This window comes from Dermochelys coriacea, chromosome 1 (assembly GCF_009764565.3).
Source record: "Dermochelys coriacea isolate rDerCor1 chromosome 1, rDerCor1.pri.v4, whole genome shotgun sequence".
Taxonomy (NCBI): Eukaryota; Metazoa; Chordata; order Testudines; family Dermochelyidae; genus Dermochelys; species Dermochelys coriacea.
Window position 1 is genome coordinate 192,487,706 of NC_050068.2, and position 19,625 is coordinate 192,507,330.

Sequence of the window (19,625 nt, forward strand, 5' to 3'; positions counted from 1 at the left end):
TCTGTTATGATTCCAGCTTCAGGCACTAAACTTTAAAAACCACAATACCTCTGATCAATATGCTTCCCTACTTGAAATTCAAGGTTTGATTGACACCCATGCAGAATTGGCCAGAATAAGGTAGTCTTGGCCAAGAAAGTATAACAGCAAAGCCATTAATGGTTTTTAGTTTAGTCTCCTAGCTATTTTTGCTGTCAGTGACAAGATAAAAAGAATTATTGTAGATGAACCCTACCAAATTGACATGACTGAACTCATGCCAGAGGTTATCCAGGATATTAGTACAGTGCAATGTGTCAACTTCACAAGTAGCAAGTCTTCAACTATTATCCTTTTTGGAAGAAAGCTATTTGATAGAAAGATTTCCAAAAACACACTTAATGTGCCTAAAAAAATTGTACTGTACATGTCTTGGACTGGGATTTGACCTTCTCCTGGAGTTGGCCTTTCATGGAGGAATCCGTTTTTTTTCCTCCCCACTGCTTTAAGTTGTCTAGTAAAGATCATAGTCACTGGGGCTGAAAGGCTGAAGGTGGAGAAAAAAAAAATATAGGCTACTGCTTTTTAATCCCTTGGAGTAAAAGTAACCATTTGAACGATGTGAATATGACTTCACTGAGGGAGAATTTTTCAGGCTTTGTTTCATCTTACAGAGTGTGAGTGTGAGGCTTTGTTTCATCTTACACTTTGGCACTACTGGTTCACTAACTGATCCTGCTTTTCTTAAGAGTATCCACAAGCATATGTCAGATACGTGGAGTGGCTTGTCATGGAGTCATGTTGACCCAGGTGAAGAGAGCAAGTGTTGCTTTAATTGGTACTATTACCACACTGAACTCCCTGGTGTTAGTCCCAATCTCTCTCACAACAACAGATCAGTGGATAGAGTGGCAGGTAAGGAACTGCTGAATACATAAGACTCGGAAGGTGGTAATCACAGGGTCATCTGTGGCAAGCTTGTTCCTAGAGCTTCCCTCCATTCTAGACTCAAAACTCCTGGAAAAAATAAAGTGATCTAGTTTCCAGAGGATTGTTGGTAGTCAGTGTGCTGATGAGGAATATGTATGGCAGGAGACACCTCCTAAACTGTTTAGTCAGTTCAGCAAAAGAAGGCAGCAAGACGAGTCTCAGAGGCAAATCCAGAGTAACAAACTCCATCACATTGAACTGGGCAGAAATTTTGTTAAGTCATAACTTCTGTCAGAATGAGTTATGTCATCCAAGGAACAGCTTTTGCTTACAAGAAGCTAATGTGTCCAAATAGTTAACTTTTATTAAGTATTTTCTTAACTGAAATGAATGAAGTCATTACTTTTAAGTGATTAACATACCGTTAATAAAGGTAGAATTGTCCTTAAATATCCATCATGCTAATTGCTTAAGTTTCTCTATATGCTGTTTTGAAAGGCAGTTAAATATGTAGAAATAATTTTCAAAGCACTAGTGATACTGAAACAATTCTAGTTGAAGGCTGATTGCTGAACTCCATTTCCCCCCAAAAAACCTTTATACTTAATGTACATATATTTGGGTGTGAGCTTTAGCTTGTTATTTCACGTCTTTCAAATCAGTTCTGCACACTACCTGTATTCAAGAACTCAATTTAACAGCAGATGTTTATTTCACACAACAGCTATTCATACTTACAATCAATTCTCTATTTACAGCAAACATAAATCAAGTAGGAAACACTGCAACTCTTTTGGAGTCTTAACTCTACCACCAACCTCTTCAGGTTAAAATTTTTAACTCCAAGTTTAATAATTTAAGATGGTGAAGAACACTTAAGAATTTAGGAAATACTCATCTCTAAATCTCAACTTGTTACAAAAACCAAAACCTACAGAAGGCCCAAATAAATTATCTCACATGGACATAAGAGAACGTTAACTGTAAACTCTAAGTTAAATTATCTCTCAGAGACAACAAGAAGTTCTATATATAGAAACTGATCCAGTTACTTCAAAGGGCTTTGAGTAGACCCTTGTGTGTTATAAGAACTCATTTGCATGAGTTTACACCTGAGCACAGACCCCCTTGCTATTGTGCTAAGTTGAAACTTTGGTCAATTAACTTAATATACATTACACAGCTCTCAATTATGAACCTAACTAGCCTCAGGAAACTGTTTTAATCCGTATATGAATTTACTAGTCTACCCTTCATTTTTGAAGACATGCAGTCATTTGAAATCACAGACTACCGTCAAAAGTCTAATGCAGATGCTGTATTTGTTGTAAAGCTCTAAATGCTCTGTCATTTTGCAGTGCTTTTATTATTAAAGGAAACATTCAAAGAAGTAGCCTTAAGCATTCTTAAAATTCTGGTCCAAGCTTGTTAAATCTTCCCTCTCCAAGTTTTTTTTTTTTTTTTTTTTTTTCCTTCTTCATTTCTGGACTTCAACATTAAGGCAAGTTTTCCTGGGTAAGAGTTTTTATACTCATAAATGCATGTCAAGTTGTGAGTTTAAAATATGATTTAACCACAGAAATTTTAAAAATTAGAGGTGATAAGCAGTTAACTGCTATCAAACTAGATTATCTGAATTAACTTCATTCAGATTCCATTCTATTCATTTGCAAAAGCTGAGGTAGTGAATCTACTACTAAAGAAGCAAGGTTATTCCAATTCTTGAAATTGACTTCCAAACATGCAATTTCATTTCTAGTAACCATCTGCTTCTCCTAGCTACAAGACTGTTTACTGTTTTAGTCAACAGTTCCACTTGTTTATTTGTAACAAAGCAAACCAATGCAATACAAACAAACCCAACTGAGTAATACATACAACTGTTGTTCTGGGGATTCCACAGTGTGCTTGTACAAATTATTTTTCTAACAGCATTTAATAGCAATATTTATTTCCCTACTTGCTTTATTTTAAATAGCACTTTTTTTACGTTAACCCCTTTTCATAAATATGCATTTTTTAAAAAGTATGCTCAACTCTTAAAAGCAATGATGTAATCACAAAGCATTGTAAAAATTTGCCCTTTACCTTTTATGTTCTGCACACCATGTTATGCTGTCTTCTGCTAGAGTTTTAAACATATATATCTTAGCTAAATTAACTCCTTGTATTTCCCAATCCCCAGTGAAAACTTTCCAGGCATCATCTTATTTCTAGTTGAAAATTCTCTCTTTTTAAGATAGAGAATCAGTTTTTGATCTCACGTGAAGAACAGGACTATAACTGACTAATTCTGTACATAGACTGTAATAGTACTTTTTGAAAATGAACTGTAGTGTAAAAAAAATGGTTCTCAAAAATCAGCTACAAGACAAAAGCTTCCATATCTTCATTGTTTCTCCTCTAAAACTCTTTCACCGAGAATTCTAACTTTTTCAATGCAACATGTTTTCTTTAAAAGTTACCACTAACTATGCACATCGTATTACAGGAAGTTTCATTACAACAAAGAGGTATTCATTTTTGTGTAGAAAAGAATAATATACCTTTGAAAAAACAGATTTAAGCAAATCCATGTTTTTGTATAGTAAAAATGACTTAAAAATTGAATTTACCTTTGATAAACTTCAGCTTTGAGACTAATTCACTCTTTTTTGTCTAAAATGTATATAAAAACACATGTGCTTAACCAAGATTATACTTGATCATAGTCTCAGGTAAACTGTTTTTAAATCACAAAGCCAAGACAGTTGCTTTTTAACTCTAACGTTGTATGGTAACTTTAATTTAGCACTTGGTTCTTACATGTGCAGTAGACGAATAAAGCATTATGCATCAAAATTCCAATATTTTCAAAGACAGTAGTACAGCATTGAAAAATCATAAAGCAGCTCGGATACATTTAACCCAGATTTTTACAATATCAAAAGCTTGAAAATCAACTTCAAAAAGCTTGTTTTTCCTCAAGTAAAAATATAAACAACCTGAAAGTGATCAACTAATGAATGGAACTGTATGAATCAAGTTAAGTTATCAGTGGTTACTACACATACCACTCCTTCCGGGATATTACTGAGCCATCTACATGTGACACAAAGTCTTCTTCATTGTCATCATAACATTCACCACCCATGTACTTCATTCCCAGTGTTCCTCCTTCATAATAATCCATTGGTCTTTCATACCGTTCTTGGTACCTGTTAATATTGTCTACATTGTTCCATTCTGGTTTGTCTGGGTCTTCTAAATAATCTTTTGATATTAGACTGTTCACTGGATGTTTTATTTCTTTTTTTATACTGTCAGGGTAAGAATCCACATCATCTGATTGGAGAACATCTATTTGAGACTCTTTTTGCATATCTGATGGTGGAATGTAGTTCTTAGCAAAGTAGTCACCACGGAACGTCCGTCTTCTCCTATAGCAGATAATTCCAACCAAAACACTTACAAGTATCAGAAAGAGAGCCCCACCCACTGCACTAGCGATGATGGTACCCCAACTGTCTTCCTGCATTGCTGGCAAGGTTGATGTTGGAAAATGTATTAGTTTTGGTTCTGTTGCTAACCCTGTGATGCCATCAGTTGAAGGATGCCATGGAATCGTGGGTGGTCGTGTAGTAGTAGTAGGAGGATCTAATGGAAAGAGGAATGGGGTAGACAAGACACAGAAAAGGCAAAGAATGTCAATGCAAGCTAAATCAGTAGAGGGTTTATAAGAAAGCCAAGTTGATGAATATGTAAATATGTTGTTCTCTACTAACAGACAATAGTTTTTCATTCTTAAATTTCTAAGAAGTCTGAGCAATTATAAAGTAGTTTTGCAATACAGATTATAGTTTTCCCAACTAATTCTGAATTGGCTTTTGTGTATTCATTTTGCGCTATACGACAAGCAGAGTAGGGAAACTGCTTTTGTAGCACAAAAGCAATCACTATCAAATTTTAAAGTAACCATTAATTCTCCTGAAAGAATGGAGAAGTTCCTTTCAGTTTGTGTAGGTTTTAGAGGTTATTATTTCCAACCAGTTTTATCTCATCCATGGAGAACATTATCTACTGCAAAAAAACAAAAACAAAAACCAACCACTAACCAATTCCTCAGCCAAAAGGTAAGAAATATTGGTTGAAAAATTAATATTGGCGAAGCAAAAATAGTGTCTTCACTTTTAACAAACTTTTATTAAATTTTGAAATTTTTCAATGCATTGAAACAAACTCTTAAAGAATGAAAAACTATACATTGTGTGCTAAATTAGCAGAAAGTAAGCTATTGATTTTAATTAATTAATCTCCCCAAAACATTGGCTGTGTTAATAGAATCTCAACAGCCTAAGTGGGGAATGATGAAGGAATTCAAAGTTAATTATGTTATGCAGTTCTCTAGTTATGAATTTCCTTTTAAGAGAATGATGTCAGTGTAACAATGCAACTTTATATTTGATAATCACTGTTTTAGAAAAATAGTCTACAGAACCAGTTGAAGAAAGTCACTAAAAATAGTTTTTTGCAATATGTAATAAATAGTACATTTCCAGAATGTCGATTGATTTAACTCTCGTTTTTAAGCAAATTTTAATTTTTTTCCTTAAGTTCCGTCTCCTTCATAATGGCATACATTCTGAGTTTTATCTTGCTCTCTCAAGGGTATGCACTGAACCATCACTTATAAAATCTGCTACTGGGGTTGTACGAGACCTTTTTTCTTTTGACTTTCTAAGTCAACTGGCGATGTACACGCTTCTATATGTAAGAAGCGCCTGGAGTCATACAAGACTGCCTAATATCTGCAAGTGGTTTAAAATGAAGTGACTTCATGATCTCTTAAATTGCAAAATCAAATATACTAAATATGATTTCTTAAATGCTGTATGAATTAGTATCTTATCACCAGCTGCAAGCTTAATTCATCCAAGAGTTTTTAAAACTGAAAAATTTTGACTCATTACTTCAGTTTACATTTTAGAGAGAATATTAAAAAACCTGCTTACATAATAGATACTCAAGTATCAAACTATCTAACTCATTCTTAATACTGTTTGTTACTAATGGGGCAACTAAACACCAATAGTGAAACTAATCAGAATGGTTAAAGTAGCATTTAAGCTACTTAGCCTGAAATGGTAGTAGCTGAACAAACAAAAACTAGAAGTAAGATACAAAAAATTCAGTGCCTCTGACAAATGCAATTTTTACAGGCTCTTGTTGAGCAATGTTTTTCAATTTTTTTAAAATAGGTAATACTAACAATTGTGTAGAATTGGTTATAAAATTCTTATACTACATGGAGTAATTTATCTTTTCAATGCACACAATACTTACTGCAATTGATTTCTTCATCTGCATTTCATGTATTGTGTCATGTAACAACTTACTTGTGTTGCCAAGTTCTGTTCAATGTATTTACTGCTAGTTTTGTAAAAAAAATCTTTTGAAAGCAACAAACTATGACCCATAGTGATTTGTTAACACATCTATATATAAATTAAGTGAATTAGGATAAGAAAGGAGAGAAGATGCACTAAAGTAATGAAGGGAATTTAGATTATGATTTTAGTGATCCAGAAGTTCAACTGAAGTGAAAAAAAAAAGCTTTGTTTCATCCTATAAAGGGAAAAGGATTAACAACCCCAATTTTCCAAGATCATCATCCTTAGATTTAAAGGCAGAGATTGAAATCAATCCCCTCCGCCCCCAATCAAGGCTGACAACTATTTGTTGCATTAAAGAAATAGAGGTTAGATTCATATCTACAACACTTCAGATGGCATCAGAACCAGGTAATGGGGGCAAATTCAAGTATTTAAGAAATACAAGCTAGTGCCATAATCCTTCCTTAGTTCTCCTCACCAGAAAGAAGTTTCATTCTTTAAAATTCTCCCATTTGTGTTCAGAAGTAAGCAATGCTTGCTTCCTGGAAAGCATTTTCCAATTGCCATCAAGTAAAACCAGTGTCAACTGCAGATTTTTTGCTTAAATTGATTTATATAGTATTAAGGGTTCTAAAAAATTTTCTTAGTTGAAAAACTGAACTAGTGAGATTAATTTGAATATGTAATACTGTCAACAAGTTTTTGTTATATTCTACAACCAGACTGTCTAAAAGGATTGCAAGAAGTAGCTATCTTAAAATGTCAAATAAATAGGATTATTGCCTCAGTTTTCATTTATATATGTTCAAGTCTCTAGAAAATATAATCCAGAACACTTATTTTGGAGACCTGATAATTCATACTCTTAACAAGCAACAGCTATTAATGCTTCTCTAGTATTTTCTAAAATTGAACTCTGTCTTTAAAATGTCCCTTTAAATTTAACTTTTTTTGAAATAAAGGTACAGCCTCCCTCCCCCAACTACCAAATATCAGGGCCAGAATTTCTCCACTGTTGCTGCTATAACAGCTCAAGGCCAAAACTTCCAGAAGCAAGTAGAACTATTGTTTTTTTTTGTTTTTTTTTTTTTTGTTAGTGAACTTCAGACATCTCATTTTCAGGAAAGAATCTCATACCCAACCCAGTGAAACAGTATTTCATATTGGGCACCTGAAAATTGACACACACAAATTAGTCCATTTTGATAAATTTGGATTAAGTCAGTGGCTCTCAACCTTTCCAGACTACTGTACTCCTTTCAAAGGTCTGATTTGTCTTGCATACTCCAAGCTTCACCTAATTTCAAAACTGCTTACAAAAAAAAAAAAAAATCAGACAATTCCAAAATGCCATAGCACACTATTACTGAGTAATTGCTTGCTTTTTCATTTTTACCATACAATTGTAAAAGAAATCAGTTGGAATATAAATATTGTACTTGCATTTCAGTGTATAGTATATAGAGCAACATAAACAAGTCATTGTCTGTATGAAATTTTAGTCTGTACTGACTTTGTTAAGTGTGCTTTATGTAGTCTGTTATAAAACTAGGCAAATATCTAGACAAGTTAATGTATCCCCTGAAAGGCCTCTATGTACCCCGGTTGAGAACTGCTAGCCTAAGAGCTTCTTTAGCTTTTATTTCCACTTCAGCACATGCTAACTAAGGAAATAATTAAAATTAATTTTACATAAAGCTAATGATCTGCCTCAATCCACTTACTTGTACTTCTCCTTTACAATATAGTACTCCAAATAAGCACCCTTCAACTGAATGCTTACAATGGAGTATTATTGTTGCTGTTCAATACGTAATTTGTCTTTCAAGAATGAGAAATTTCTGCCCTGATAATTTTCTGTTAGCAGCTTCTCTCCTCATTTAAAATAGATAATGCCTCTCACCTGTAGAATTCTGAAATGATCCAAAGTTGTTGCTTTAGACTCCAGGATTAAGCTGTACCCTTCAACTCAAGCCACTAGAAGATTTCTTCCAGAGCTGTAGGAACACTCCAGCAACCAATTAACAGCAATCAGATGGTAATCTTAAGGTAATTAAGGTTAAGTCTCTCGAGAAAAAATTCCATTTCTTATTAGACTATCAGGATGGGCTGAGTAAGGAGACAAGCTGCTAACAGAAAGATCATGTAACACTCATTTCTCATTCTGCTGCATAGCTTCTCTCCTCATAACAAAACAAAAGGTAATAAGCAAGGATTCAAAGAAATGGGATGGTGGGCGAGAAGCAAAATTTTGAAATGATGATGGACTAGAAAGAAGCACAAATCCCTCCTACCCACAATATAAAGCAAAAGCTTTATATAGTTTAAGGAATTATACAGTAACTAACCCAATTGCATCTTCCTACCAAAGGATACCTCCAATGTAATCAAAATCTACTTTGCAGATCATTTTACAGTTGAAGCTCACACTTCCAACAATGTCACCTGATGTCCTTGTACAAGAAGTCTGGTTTCATTCCATTAATCATTTTCCAGATACTTGACATGCCAGCTAAAGCAAATGTTTATCGTTTTGCCTACAAGAACGCTATACATCTCACTTCAATCAAAATGCCACGGCCTTCGGGCTTCACAATACAATTATGGTGTGTACACTTAGGATAACTTTAGAGCTCTAGGAATGCCAATCTATACCATCGCCTCTTCAAATGTACTGCTAAAGACTGGAACAAAATGATGGGACAGCCATTTCCCAGGATCTGTTGGAAGAATTTACCTTGGGTAGAAAAGTTTCTGAACGACAAGTAACTTACTTATCCTACAATAAGTGTGGGTTTGCTTTTCGTTGGGGTTTTGAGAGGTTGTCAGTGCGGATCCCACTGTACATGCCTTTTTTTTTAAATTAACACTGTCCATGAGGGCTGCATGTGTGACCCATGCCACCTCACGCTCCTTTGCAAGGGTATAAGGAATGGAATGGCTGTGACCCTTCCTCAGGTCCCTTATAGCTCGAAGCCTGTAGTAGCTGAAGATTAAAGAAATGGGTGAACAGCTCATGGGATCCACACTGATATCAGCAAAGTAGTATGGTTACTTAACTGATAGCAACTTTAATTCTCCTAGGTATTTTGTCCACAGGTTCTGCTCTTGGTACGCATGACCCAATGTTAGTTTTTATTATTAATAGCATTGTTCTATTGGGGTTGTGCCGGCACTGTAAGAGCCCTCGCAACCATCGTAGCCAAGGCAACTTACTACTCACAGTTCCTTTGCCAATAAGAATTGCAGTTAAGGAGTCCTGACACTTCCAACAGACATGTAATCACCGACTTGGAATCTAATGCAGCTTCCTAGGAATTTGATGTTTTGTGTCAGTCAGTGTGGATGTGTCTTGGTTGACCTTGAGGCTAAGGGAGGCTAAGAGGTCTAAGGTCTTTTAATGTTGAATGTTTGACCCACTGTGGAAAAGCACCTGTCAGCCAAACTTCAAAGCGCAGATTCCATAGGTATGCTACCGCTACACACAGGCCCTTGGTAAAATACCTGGGCGGCAAAAGACAGAGTGAAGGGTAGAACACTGTACAGATAGTGGAACTCTCTACTATAAACCACAGAAATTATGTTGGAAGGATTAAGATGTGGATATAAAGTGTCCTGCAGGTAGAGCACCACAAACCAATCCTTAGGATCCAGTTAGGGGGATGAAAGAATCTAGGGTGACCATCCAGAACGTGCAATGACAAATGAAGGCATTTAAACATCAGTGGTCTAGGATAGGTGTCCACCCACCTTTCTACTTTAGACTCTATTACTAATCGGAGTAGATGCCTTTCCCTCTGAGTTACTTCCTCTACCAGTCACAATTTTGACAAGGAGTCTACTTCCTGTTCTAGAAGCATCTTATGAAGAAGGATCCTTGAAGGCAGATGGGGTAAGAGTAGGGGTCGGAGTAACATACAAATAGCTATGACTCTTTATTTACTATCTTGAGGTCCCACTAGTCCAAGGTAATCCCAATCTAAATTTCCTTTGAATTAACAGGGGGAATTGCCAAACAGAAAAGAGGATGGATGCATAGGTAGTCTACCCAGGATCTTAACTATGCCATCAAAATTATTTCCTGAACACTTGTCCCTCCTGCAGGTCTTTCAAGAAGATGATGAATGACCATCATGGATTGAGTCACTGGTGTTCCCTAAATGGCTCTGGAGGTATACAGGCCACAGTCAGGGGACTATTATCTGAAAGAGGACTGAGGCATTTGAGGCTTATATGCATAAGCTGGGATATACATAAAGCCCTAGAGAAAGGACTTTCTCTTCCAATTTCTTTTAAGTGCATTGCCTCATCTGTGATCATGCTGAAGAGCTCATTTCTTTGAAATGGCAATTTTTTTCCTATAGTTGCTTGGTCCTCAGAAGGGATATCTACCATCTGAAGTAAGGACCATCATCTCATGTCACTGCAGTTACTACGCTCCTAGCTGCCAAATCCACTGTATTCAATGCTGCCCAGAGCACCATTGTAGCGGTGAGCTGCCCTTTAGTCATGGAGGATCTAAGCTGCTCCTGATATTCGTTAGGAGACCGTGTCTGTTAATGAGAAGAGTTAATGCCCTAACTTGTAGTTTGCCAAGACTACATGGTAGATAGCAACTCTGCATTAGAAACTCTGAGGGATATACTTTCTCCGACATCTAGTTTCTTAGGATCCTATGCTCTGATGGTCAGCCAAGTCTGTTCTGAATTTTCCTGTGCAGCTTGGACTATGACCCAAGGCACTGGAGAAGTTCTCTAATCCCTTTGCTAGCACCTGAAATCTCCTATCCCATGTTTGAAGCTTTAGAGTTGCTGCCTTGTGAAGGGGATGCTTACTTCCGTACTTCTGCAACCCACAGCCTCTCAAATTTGCATGACTTACCTCCATGAGCAGGCTGAGAGGGGTTCCATGACCCTGAGAAAGCCTTGCTGCGGAAGAGCTGTGACTTCAGACAGAAGTCAAGACTCCCACCCAGCTTGTCCAACTCAAACCACTACACACTCCCATTAAAAGGGTTGGTGGCTTACAGCAGCAGGACATAGCTTTTCCTCTGATCTTCCAGAAAAGCGAGACCTCTTAGACTTTGCTCTAGGCTTGCAGAGCTATTCCTAATAGTTGCGGTGTGAGCAGAAGGAACTTGCTAGATAGATGCTGTACTGGAGAAACCAGAAAACTACACCCTTATTGCTCTAGTTATCTCTAATCTGAGGGGAGAGAGAGACCAGTGCTAGAAGCTGACAAAAATCAAAAGTGTAAACCAAGTGGATGAGACAAGATGAGTTCCAGCAAAAGTTGCATAATTTCTGGTGGCCTAAGTTTAAAGGCAGGCTTCAGTTCTGGGGCCTCCAGCAACAGTGGACTGCCTCTGAATTCCAGCTCAAAGGCATTATTCATTTGTGTGAAGGAGAAGCTGTGCAGCACTAGACATTGTTTCTGCTATGAGCTCTTTACTGTATCTAACCACAAAAGCAAACACAAAAAAATAACCCCCACACAACACACATTATGGCATTTTAGTGCTAGATATGTGATCAGGTAAAATTCCTCATCAACTTTAAGCTCAGTTCCAAATCCTTTCCATCTTCCTCCATTAGCAAACTGCACAGAAACAGATTAACTTGATGTTCAATTTGGTTTTTACTTTTCTTGTTTATTTATTAAGTTGATTTTTGAATGAAATTCTTAAGTTTACAGAAGTTGACAAATAGGACTTAATACTTCTATTGACAATTGTATCTACCTCAATTTATCTTAGAATGTATATTTGCAGTCAGATACATTAGCACCCAAGCAATTTCTTTAAGCTCAACAACCTTGCAAATTTCAGTTCAGATATTATTATATAATTATATTATATATTTTAATATATATATATATATATATTATTATATATTTTAATATATATATATATATATATATATATATATATTTTCTGACAAGCGACTAAGGTGTGCTTTTCCTTAGGTCACCATCATTATGATTGTTTACCTACAGATTAATGACTGGCTGACAAGTTTTTCTGGCCATTCTTCCAGACTGGTATGTACTTTTGAAATTTTAAAAGTTTTTTTGATAATCAGTTGGAAGCTTTGGACAGGCATATTAAGATAACTGAAATAGCTTAAGATATAAATAATTAATACTGACTTTTAGTGGAAAAAAGTCTAAGAACCCTTGTTATCTTTGAAATAGAAAAAAGGGAGCAAAGTAATTTTATAATAATTGCAGTCATTTTACTTTACAAAGACTGCAGCCACATTATGCTCAATGTGCATAAACAATAGAAGCAATGTGTTTGTTAAAAACAATAGTAACTAGTTTTTCAAGATCAACTATATTTAAATGTTCAAATTCTATGTATTATAATCTGAACAGCAAATAAAATTGCTTTTTAAAATTTACAAAAAAAATTATGAAACAGTAGGTATCAATAAGTTTTCCCCTCTTTACAACAGCCCAATTTTAATAGATACTTTTAGTGGTTTCATGTTCACATTTGAAATAGTCAGAAAACCTACTGTAAGGTTTCCTCTTGAGCCTTCTGTAGTATGTTTACAAAAACCAGTAAGTGGAGAGACTGAAAGGATAACCTGTGTCTTGTTTTAAGAATGGGAAATCGAGCCATGCTTTCAGGTTGGAATTAATTTGTTTTCATGTTGCATTTCTGAATACATTCGTTCCTTCTGGATTTAGCTACTCTTCCCATATATAGACCAAGATACTGTCAATGGTCTATTATAAAAAGTTTTGGGTTTTCTTTGTTTCTTAAACTTTTACTATACTACTGAAGTAACCAATTAGGAGTGGTTCATATGTGGCTTTCCCACCCCCATGATATCCAGTATAACTGGTGACATGTGAGCTCAAAAGACAACACTGGACTTAAGTTTAGGACAGCTTAACTGGCCAAGAGGTACTGCTGAACTGCTTTTATTTCAAATAGCATTGCACATATCTTGTCATAAGTTGAGTTTTGTGTAATTCAATGTTGTAATCATAGACTGATGATCCCCATTAAGTGTGAATCAAGCAGTTGAAGATTTTGCAGCAACTTTATTTTAGTGTACTGTTTTTAAAAAGTTCAAGTTTCATTTTTCCTGCAATGCTGCTAACAGGACAAAAATTTGTATTCATAGCAGAGAGATGCGTAGTATAAGTGAGCTGTTTGTTTTATTGATCAAATGCAAAGATTCACCTGAATACAAAACCATTTCAATTTTTCAAGAGTCTTCATCTTCAGTAACCTGAAGTGCTAATGGCTTAAATTAATTTACGTTTAAGGTAGGTTAACAGAAAAGCTTAAAATAAAAAGTTACTGCAAAAATCATGATCAGAAAGCATCAGTAACTCTAAAATATCAATGCTTTTAATTAAAGTTAAAATTTTATACATCTTGTATGTCTAGTTCCAGCTGACTTCTTCTGCAATAGTTAATATGCAATTGAACAGGTTTAAAGATTACCGTTCCCATTCATATATGTTAGGTATTCTGTCATCAATGCTGCAGGACTAAAATAGTTCTGAACTACTATTTTAACAAATAACCATCTCTGTTTAAATGGTTTATTTCATTTAAAATACCCAGGAAGCTTTAAAAACCTTAAATAGGTTTTGTAGAGAGTTTTTCCAAAGCTTCTTAAGGCAGGTAATCATTACCCACCGGATCGTGGGTAGTGATCGATCTATCAGGGATCGATTTACCGTGTCTCATCTAGATGCGATAAATCTATCCCCGAACGCGCTGCGCTCCCCTTCGACTCCGGAACTCCAGCTTGCGAAAGTAGAGTCGATGGGGGAGCAGCAGTGGTCGACTCGCCGCCATCCTTACCGCCAGGTAAGTTGACCTAAGATATGCCGACTTCAGCTATGCTATTCGCGTAAACCAGATCTTAGTCAACCTTTCCAATTAAGCATTAGCTTTCTTCAGTAACATAACAGCTCAAAGAAAAGGAGTACTTGTGGCACCTTAGAGACTAACAAATTTATTTGAGCAAAAGCTTTTGTGAGCTACAGCTCACTTCATGCATCCGATTAAGTGAGCTGTAGCTCACAAAAGCTTTTGCTCAAATAAATTTGTTAGTCTCTAAGGTGCCACAAGTACTCCTTTTCTTTTTGCAAATACAGACTGACATGGCTGCTACTCTGATAACAGTTCAACTAAGACAAAAAAGCAGAGAATCACAGAACCATTTACAGGTGATTTATCCTCATGAAAATATTGATACTTGGGACAAATTTATTTTTAGGTCACAGAATTGTATATACATACTTATGAGCTTCTTCAAGTGTTATTTTCATAGAGTTTTTTTAAACACTCCAATATTTTGCATAATGTTCATACAAACGTAGTTACAAATATTGAAATTCCACCTTTGACAGTATTGTTTGAATTCTCCCAAAACCAAATGAAGGTGTACTGAGTTCAATATTGCTCACCTTTCCCTCCCATTCGATTACAGTCAACCTGCTCTGAGATATACCAGCATGGGCCATGCTGCTATAAAGTAGTGAAGCCTGCTCAAGTAATTGGTATACAGAGGGTGCGACTTCAAATGTTTTATCTGTAGATTGTTTGGTGCCATCTTGCTCAATTGCATTCTCTATTCACAGCATTTAAGAAAGATAAATTTTTCTGCTCCAATAGCCAAAAGAGGCACTTACTTTACTTCTCACTCTCAGTGGTCTACAGGCTGAATCAGTAGTTTTCCCTAGCTACAATGCCACCAGGATAGTAGCTACTGAGGCAAGAATGGATTCAGACCTTACTATGAAGACTGGCCCTTGAGACCGTAGAAAGAATATAATGAATTTATAGTTAATGTTCTGAATGCTGCTACCACCTGTTAATTTTATCAATAGGTGCAAATGTTTCAATTAAGTAATTCCATTTAGTTTACCCCCATCATCATGGTAATAATAATGTTAAGTCTCAGCTCCACTATTGAGGCTACTACATATGATCTTCAATAAGACATGGTACCCTTTCAATATGCTGCTATACTCAAAGGAACATGTACTATGATAATGTGGCACTTCTGTCTGCTACTGAGATTCTTTACCATAGCCAGCACTGTAATAAGTGCTTTCTTGATTTAAATACTAACTGAAAGTCCGCCAACAGCTGTGGCAATACCCCACCCACAAGAGAGCACCACACAGACAGGAAGGGGCAGGTGGAGCAATGTGCTCTAACCATTTCTGCCCCCTGTAATTAGCTTTATGCTTGCTCTGTAGGAGTGCATGAGCAGTGAGAAGCATCACTGTTATTCTGACCAGCTCAGCTGAGGATAAAAGAATAAATCCAGACTCCCTCAGGAAAGTGTTTTAAGTTGGGTTTTACAACATTTCTTCCCCCCATCCCCAACTCTTCAATTTTGTTTAACTCCTTACCAGCTAAAATCTTTTCCATTTGTCAACTGATCTCAAATTAGGTAGCATGGATGTTGTCAGTAATGCTGTCTTCAGAGGGAGGGAAACACTTGCTCTTAGGCAGTGGCAGAGGTTACTTCCTTATCTTTATTACCATCACTTAGGGCTGGTATATAGTCTCAGACACTATTGTGGTCCTTTTAAATACTATGATTTATAGACAGCACACATGATGAAACAATGAGATTACCCTACTAGTACTGATACTATTTCAAGGGGCTAATGTTTATTTCCAATTGTCCTTCCCAGTTTTATATTTCCTTTAATCAAAGACTGAGTTTTAGGTAACCTGATATATAACATGGCTAAAACACACCACATTCAACTAGACACCTAGTCCAATTTGTGACACAGTACTTTAACAAAGCATGTTTACGAAGGGAAGGGAGAAACAACTCACCTAATATGTAGATAGTCTTTTGATCACTTCTTTGTCCAAGGGAATTGGTCACCTTACAGACATAAGTCCCAGTATAATTGTAAGTCAATGGATTGTTGAAATGCAGAGTATTATTTGAAGATATTAAACCTCCAGGCCATTGTCCATCCAACCTGAATTAGACAATATTTGGAAGCAGTTTAAGCATTCTCAGAAATCACACAAAATTTAAATGCAAAATGTATTATCTAAAAAAGTTCCCACTATAATTATTTTATGTTTACAATAGCTTGCTCTGTGGAATGCAATTATTTTGTTATATTTATTAAAGCCATTTCAGTTAAACAATGTCAATGTCAAGTCAATTTGTTTATTTTGAGTCTTACTCCTGGGAGAATTCTGCGCCACTGCACATGCGCAGAATTTAAGTCCCCCCGTAGATTTCTTTGTTTTCCCCCCGCAGAAAAATGCCTCTCTGATGGGGGAAGCAAAGAGAATCCCGAAGAGCGGTCATGCAACCCTCCCCAGCAGTATGTATCAGGTGTCCAGGGCAGCCAACAGAGAGGTAAATCACTGTGGGGCACAGGGCGGGACTGGGGAAGACTCAGCTGGTGGCTCCTACCCTGTGCTGGGCTCAGCTGCTAGTCCTGGCTGGGCTAAGGAGGACGGGACTTCCTCTTCCCCTGCATGGTATCTGGGGTCATGTCAGATCCACCCCCAGATTTCTCCCCCCTGATGTGGGTAGCTCTGCCAATTCCCTCCTCTAGCACTACCGCCCCCCGTTCTTCTTGTACCCATCGCTCCTTAGCAGCAGAGGGAGGGATCGCTGTACAAAGAGCTACTCCCGCATCCACCCAATCTCCGTACATCCAGACCCCCCCTTATTATCCAGAGCCCTCCCGACTAGCCCAACTCCCCCTGTACCTGGACCACCCCAATAACCCACCCACACCCAGATCCCATCCTATGAAGCCCAACCAGTTGCACCTGGATCCCTATCCCACTGAGCCCTACTCCCCCAGCATCTGAAATCACACACTGAGACCCCCCGCACACACACTGAGCCCAACTACTGTCACCTGGACCCTCCTGCAGAGTTCCATTAACATGGCACCCAGAATCTTCCCCCCATACCCAGATCCCCCACTAAGCCTCCCGCACCCAGACAGCCCCACACAGAAACCCTCTCAACCCACACCATCCTCCCCCCCATACTAATCCCCTCCACACTTGGATCCTGCCTGCCCACACTGGTGCACCTGGCACATAGGAGCAGGGCCCTGGGATGTTTCTGGGGCACACTATGTCATAGTTGGGTGAAGCCTCACCGCTGAGTTCATGTCCCGGGGTGGGGGGGAGGGGAGGAGTTGGGGGGGGGGGAGGGAAGAAGGGGTCACGGTGGAGTTGCACAGTGATTTTCCATCAGCCAGCGGCCTGTGCGCCTCATGCTATGCTGGAGCCTCCACATTTATTTGACAAATAAAATTTGAATAATTTTAAAATATTGTGTGCAGAATTTCTTGGCGCAGAATGCCCTGAGAAGTAGTCTTTTGTGCTCTTCTGCAGGTTTATAGGCTGTAAACAAATCTCCCCTCTTTTGAGGTAAGGACTGATGAAAAGCAAAGTTCTGTCAAATTTTTAATTTAAAAAAAAAACAAAAACGACTTATTAGTAACAATATGGTTTTACTGCGAATAGGACAACTTAACTAATTCAGTCCTTCAAATTGCCATTACTGAAAGTCTGAGACACAAAGTCAGGAGAATACATTTGGGCTTAGTAAGACCTGAATTTATGTCTCATGATTTATCTGAAAGTTTTGACTAGGGAGCAATATTAAAAAAAAAAAAAAAAAAAAAAACAAAAAAAAACAAACACACAGATGGATTGTAGAAACAAAGTTATAAAGCCCAAAAGAGGTGTAGGTGGTCCTTATCTTGTTAGTACAGGCAAGGTTGATGCAAGTGGAAATGCCTATCTGTAGAGGAAGAGACAGGGACTACTATTAAAGGCCTACGACTCAAATGTGTGGAGGAGGAAGAGCTGAGTATGTTTGCAGCATTCAATGTAGTGCTTAACACTAATTCATTTGTATCTTGAACAGCCTATATGATTTCACATAGGTATTGCTCTGCCAGCTGTTTTTTGTTAACGTGCTGAGAGATTTTCATTTAGGGGCATCTTTAAATGATCCTTCACTGCTAATTAAGAAATCAGATGGTTTCAGGGCATAGAGGGGTTACAACTAACCAAAAAAGGAGGACAGGAGAGGTTACTTACCTTGTACAGTAACTGGAGTTCTTCAAAAGGTGCCCCCCTCCCCTCCATGTGTGCTCCACATCAGGATATGCGCACGCCCTTGCTCTCTTGATAGGAGTTTTCAATCAGCAGTGTATGGATCCACATCTGAACCCTAAACACCCGTGTGTGTTGATTCAAGAATATATAGAAAGGGGTACACCCAATGCTAGTGCAGTTTCTTCTCAACCACTAATGTTTCAAGAAAGGCTCCGAGGCAGAGGAGAAGGACGGTGGGTTGTGGCACACCCGTAGGGACATATGACTGGAAGAACTCCAGTTACTATACAAGGTAAAGACAGAGGAGAGAGTAGCGTCCCTATGGGCGCACCATGTCAGCAGACTCCCATCATGGAGCAGGGTGATGAGGAAGTGGATTCAGTATGGATCACAGGACATCAAAGCCCATGTCAGTCCTGGAGGCAGGCATGAAAGAGTGTAATGCTGGTAAAACATGGGTGACAAAGACCAGGTGGCTGCCCTGCAAATGTCTGAAATGGGTGTATATTTGAAAGGGGCTAGGTTGAGTCCTGGTGGAATGAGCAATAACTCTCGGGGAGGAGGGTGGATTAACAATGAAACTTCGTAGCATGAGAGGATGCAACCTACAACACATTTGGACAGACTCTGGGTCCATATCAGATGTCCCCTTTCATTCTTTCTGCAACAGAGATGAAAAGTCTAGGGAAAACCCCCGAACGGCCTACTCCTGTCAAGGTAAAAACCAAGAGCTCTTTTAAACACCAAGTGTACGGTGGCTCACTTCTTCTCTACAAGAGTGAAGCTTTGGGTAAATACCGGCAGGTTAATCTCCTACTCAACATGCAATTCAGAAGAGAGACTTGGGAAGTAAGTCACCTCATCTTGGTAGAGCACTGTATTCGGTGGGTCCACCATCAAGGTTCCAAGCTCTTACGCTCCTGGCTGTAGTAATGGTTATGAGGAATAAGGTCTTAAGGGCCAAATGAAGGAGGGAACAACTCCCCAGAGATTCGAATGTAGGTTTCCTCAAAGCATTGAGAACTCAAGTGAGGTCCCATCCTGGTGTTAGTTCCTGGATAGGAAAGAAGAGAGAATAGATTCTTGATAAATTTTGCAGTGCAGAACCTTTGTATGGGAAGGTGGTCCTTGCATACCACAAAGCATAGGGATTGCTTGTGTGAGAGATGAATGACTACATGGAAACAAGAATCCTGAAGACTGAAGGAATAAAGCATTCCAGAGAGAGGGAATTATAG

At 37.8% G+C, this 19,625-nt stretch overlaps 1 protein-coding gene across 2 annotated transcripts in view; it reads right to left on the reverse strand.

Moving 5' to 3' along the window:
* NECTIN3 (nectin cell adhesion molecule 3) overlaps positions 1 to 19,625 on the reverse strand; it is a 127,249-nt gene that overhangs the window by 43,862 nt on the left and 63,762 nt on the right. For both annotated transcript variants that reach the window (XM_038386937.2, XM_043510553.1), the window contains exon 5: positions 16,111 to 16,262. In XM_038386937.2, the coding sequence (XP_038242865.1) occupies positions 16,111 to 16,262 (152 nt within the window). The remainder of the gene's footprint in view (positions 1 to 16,110; positions 16,263 to 19,625) is intronic.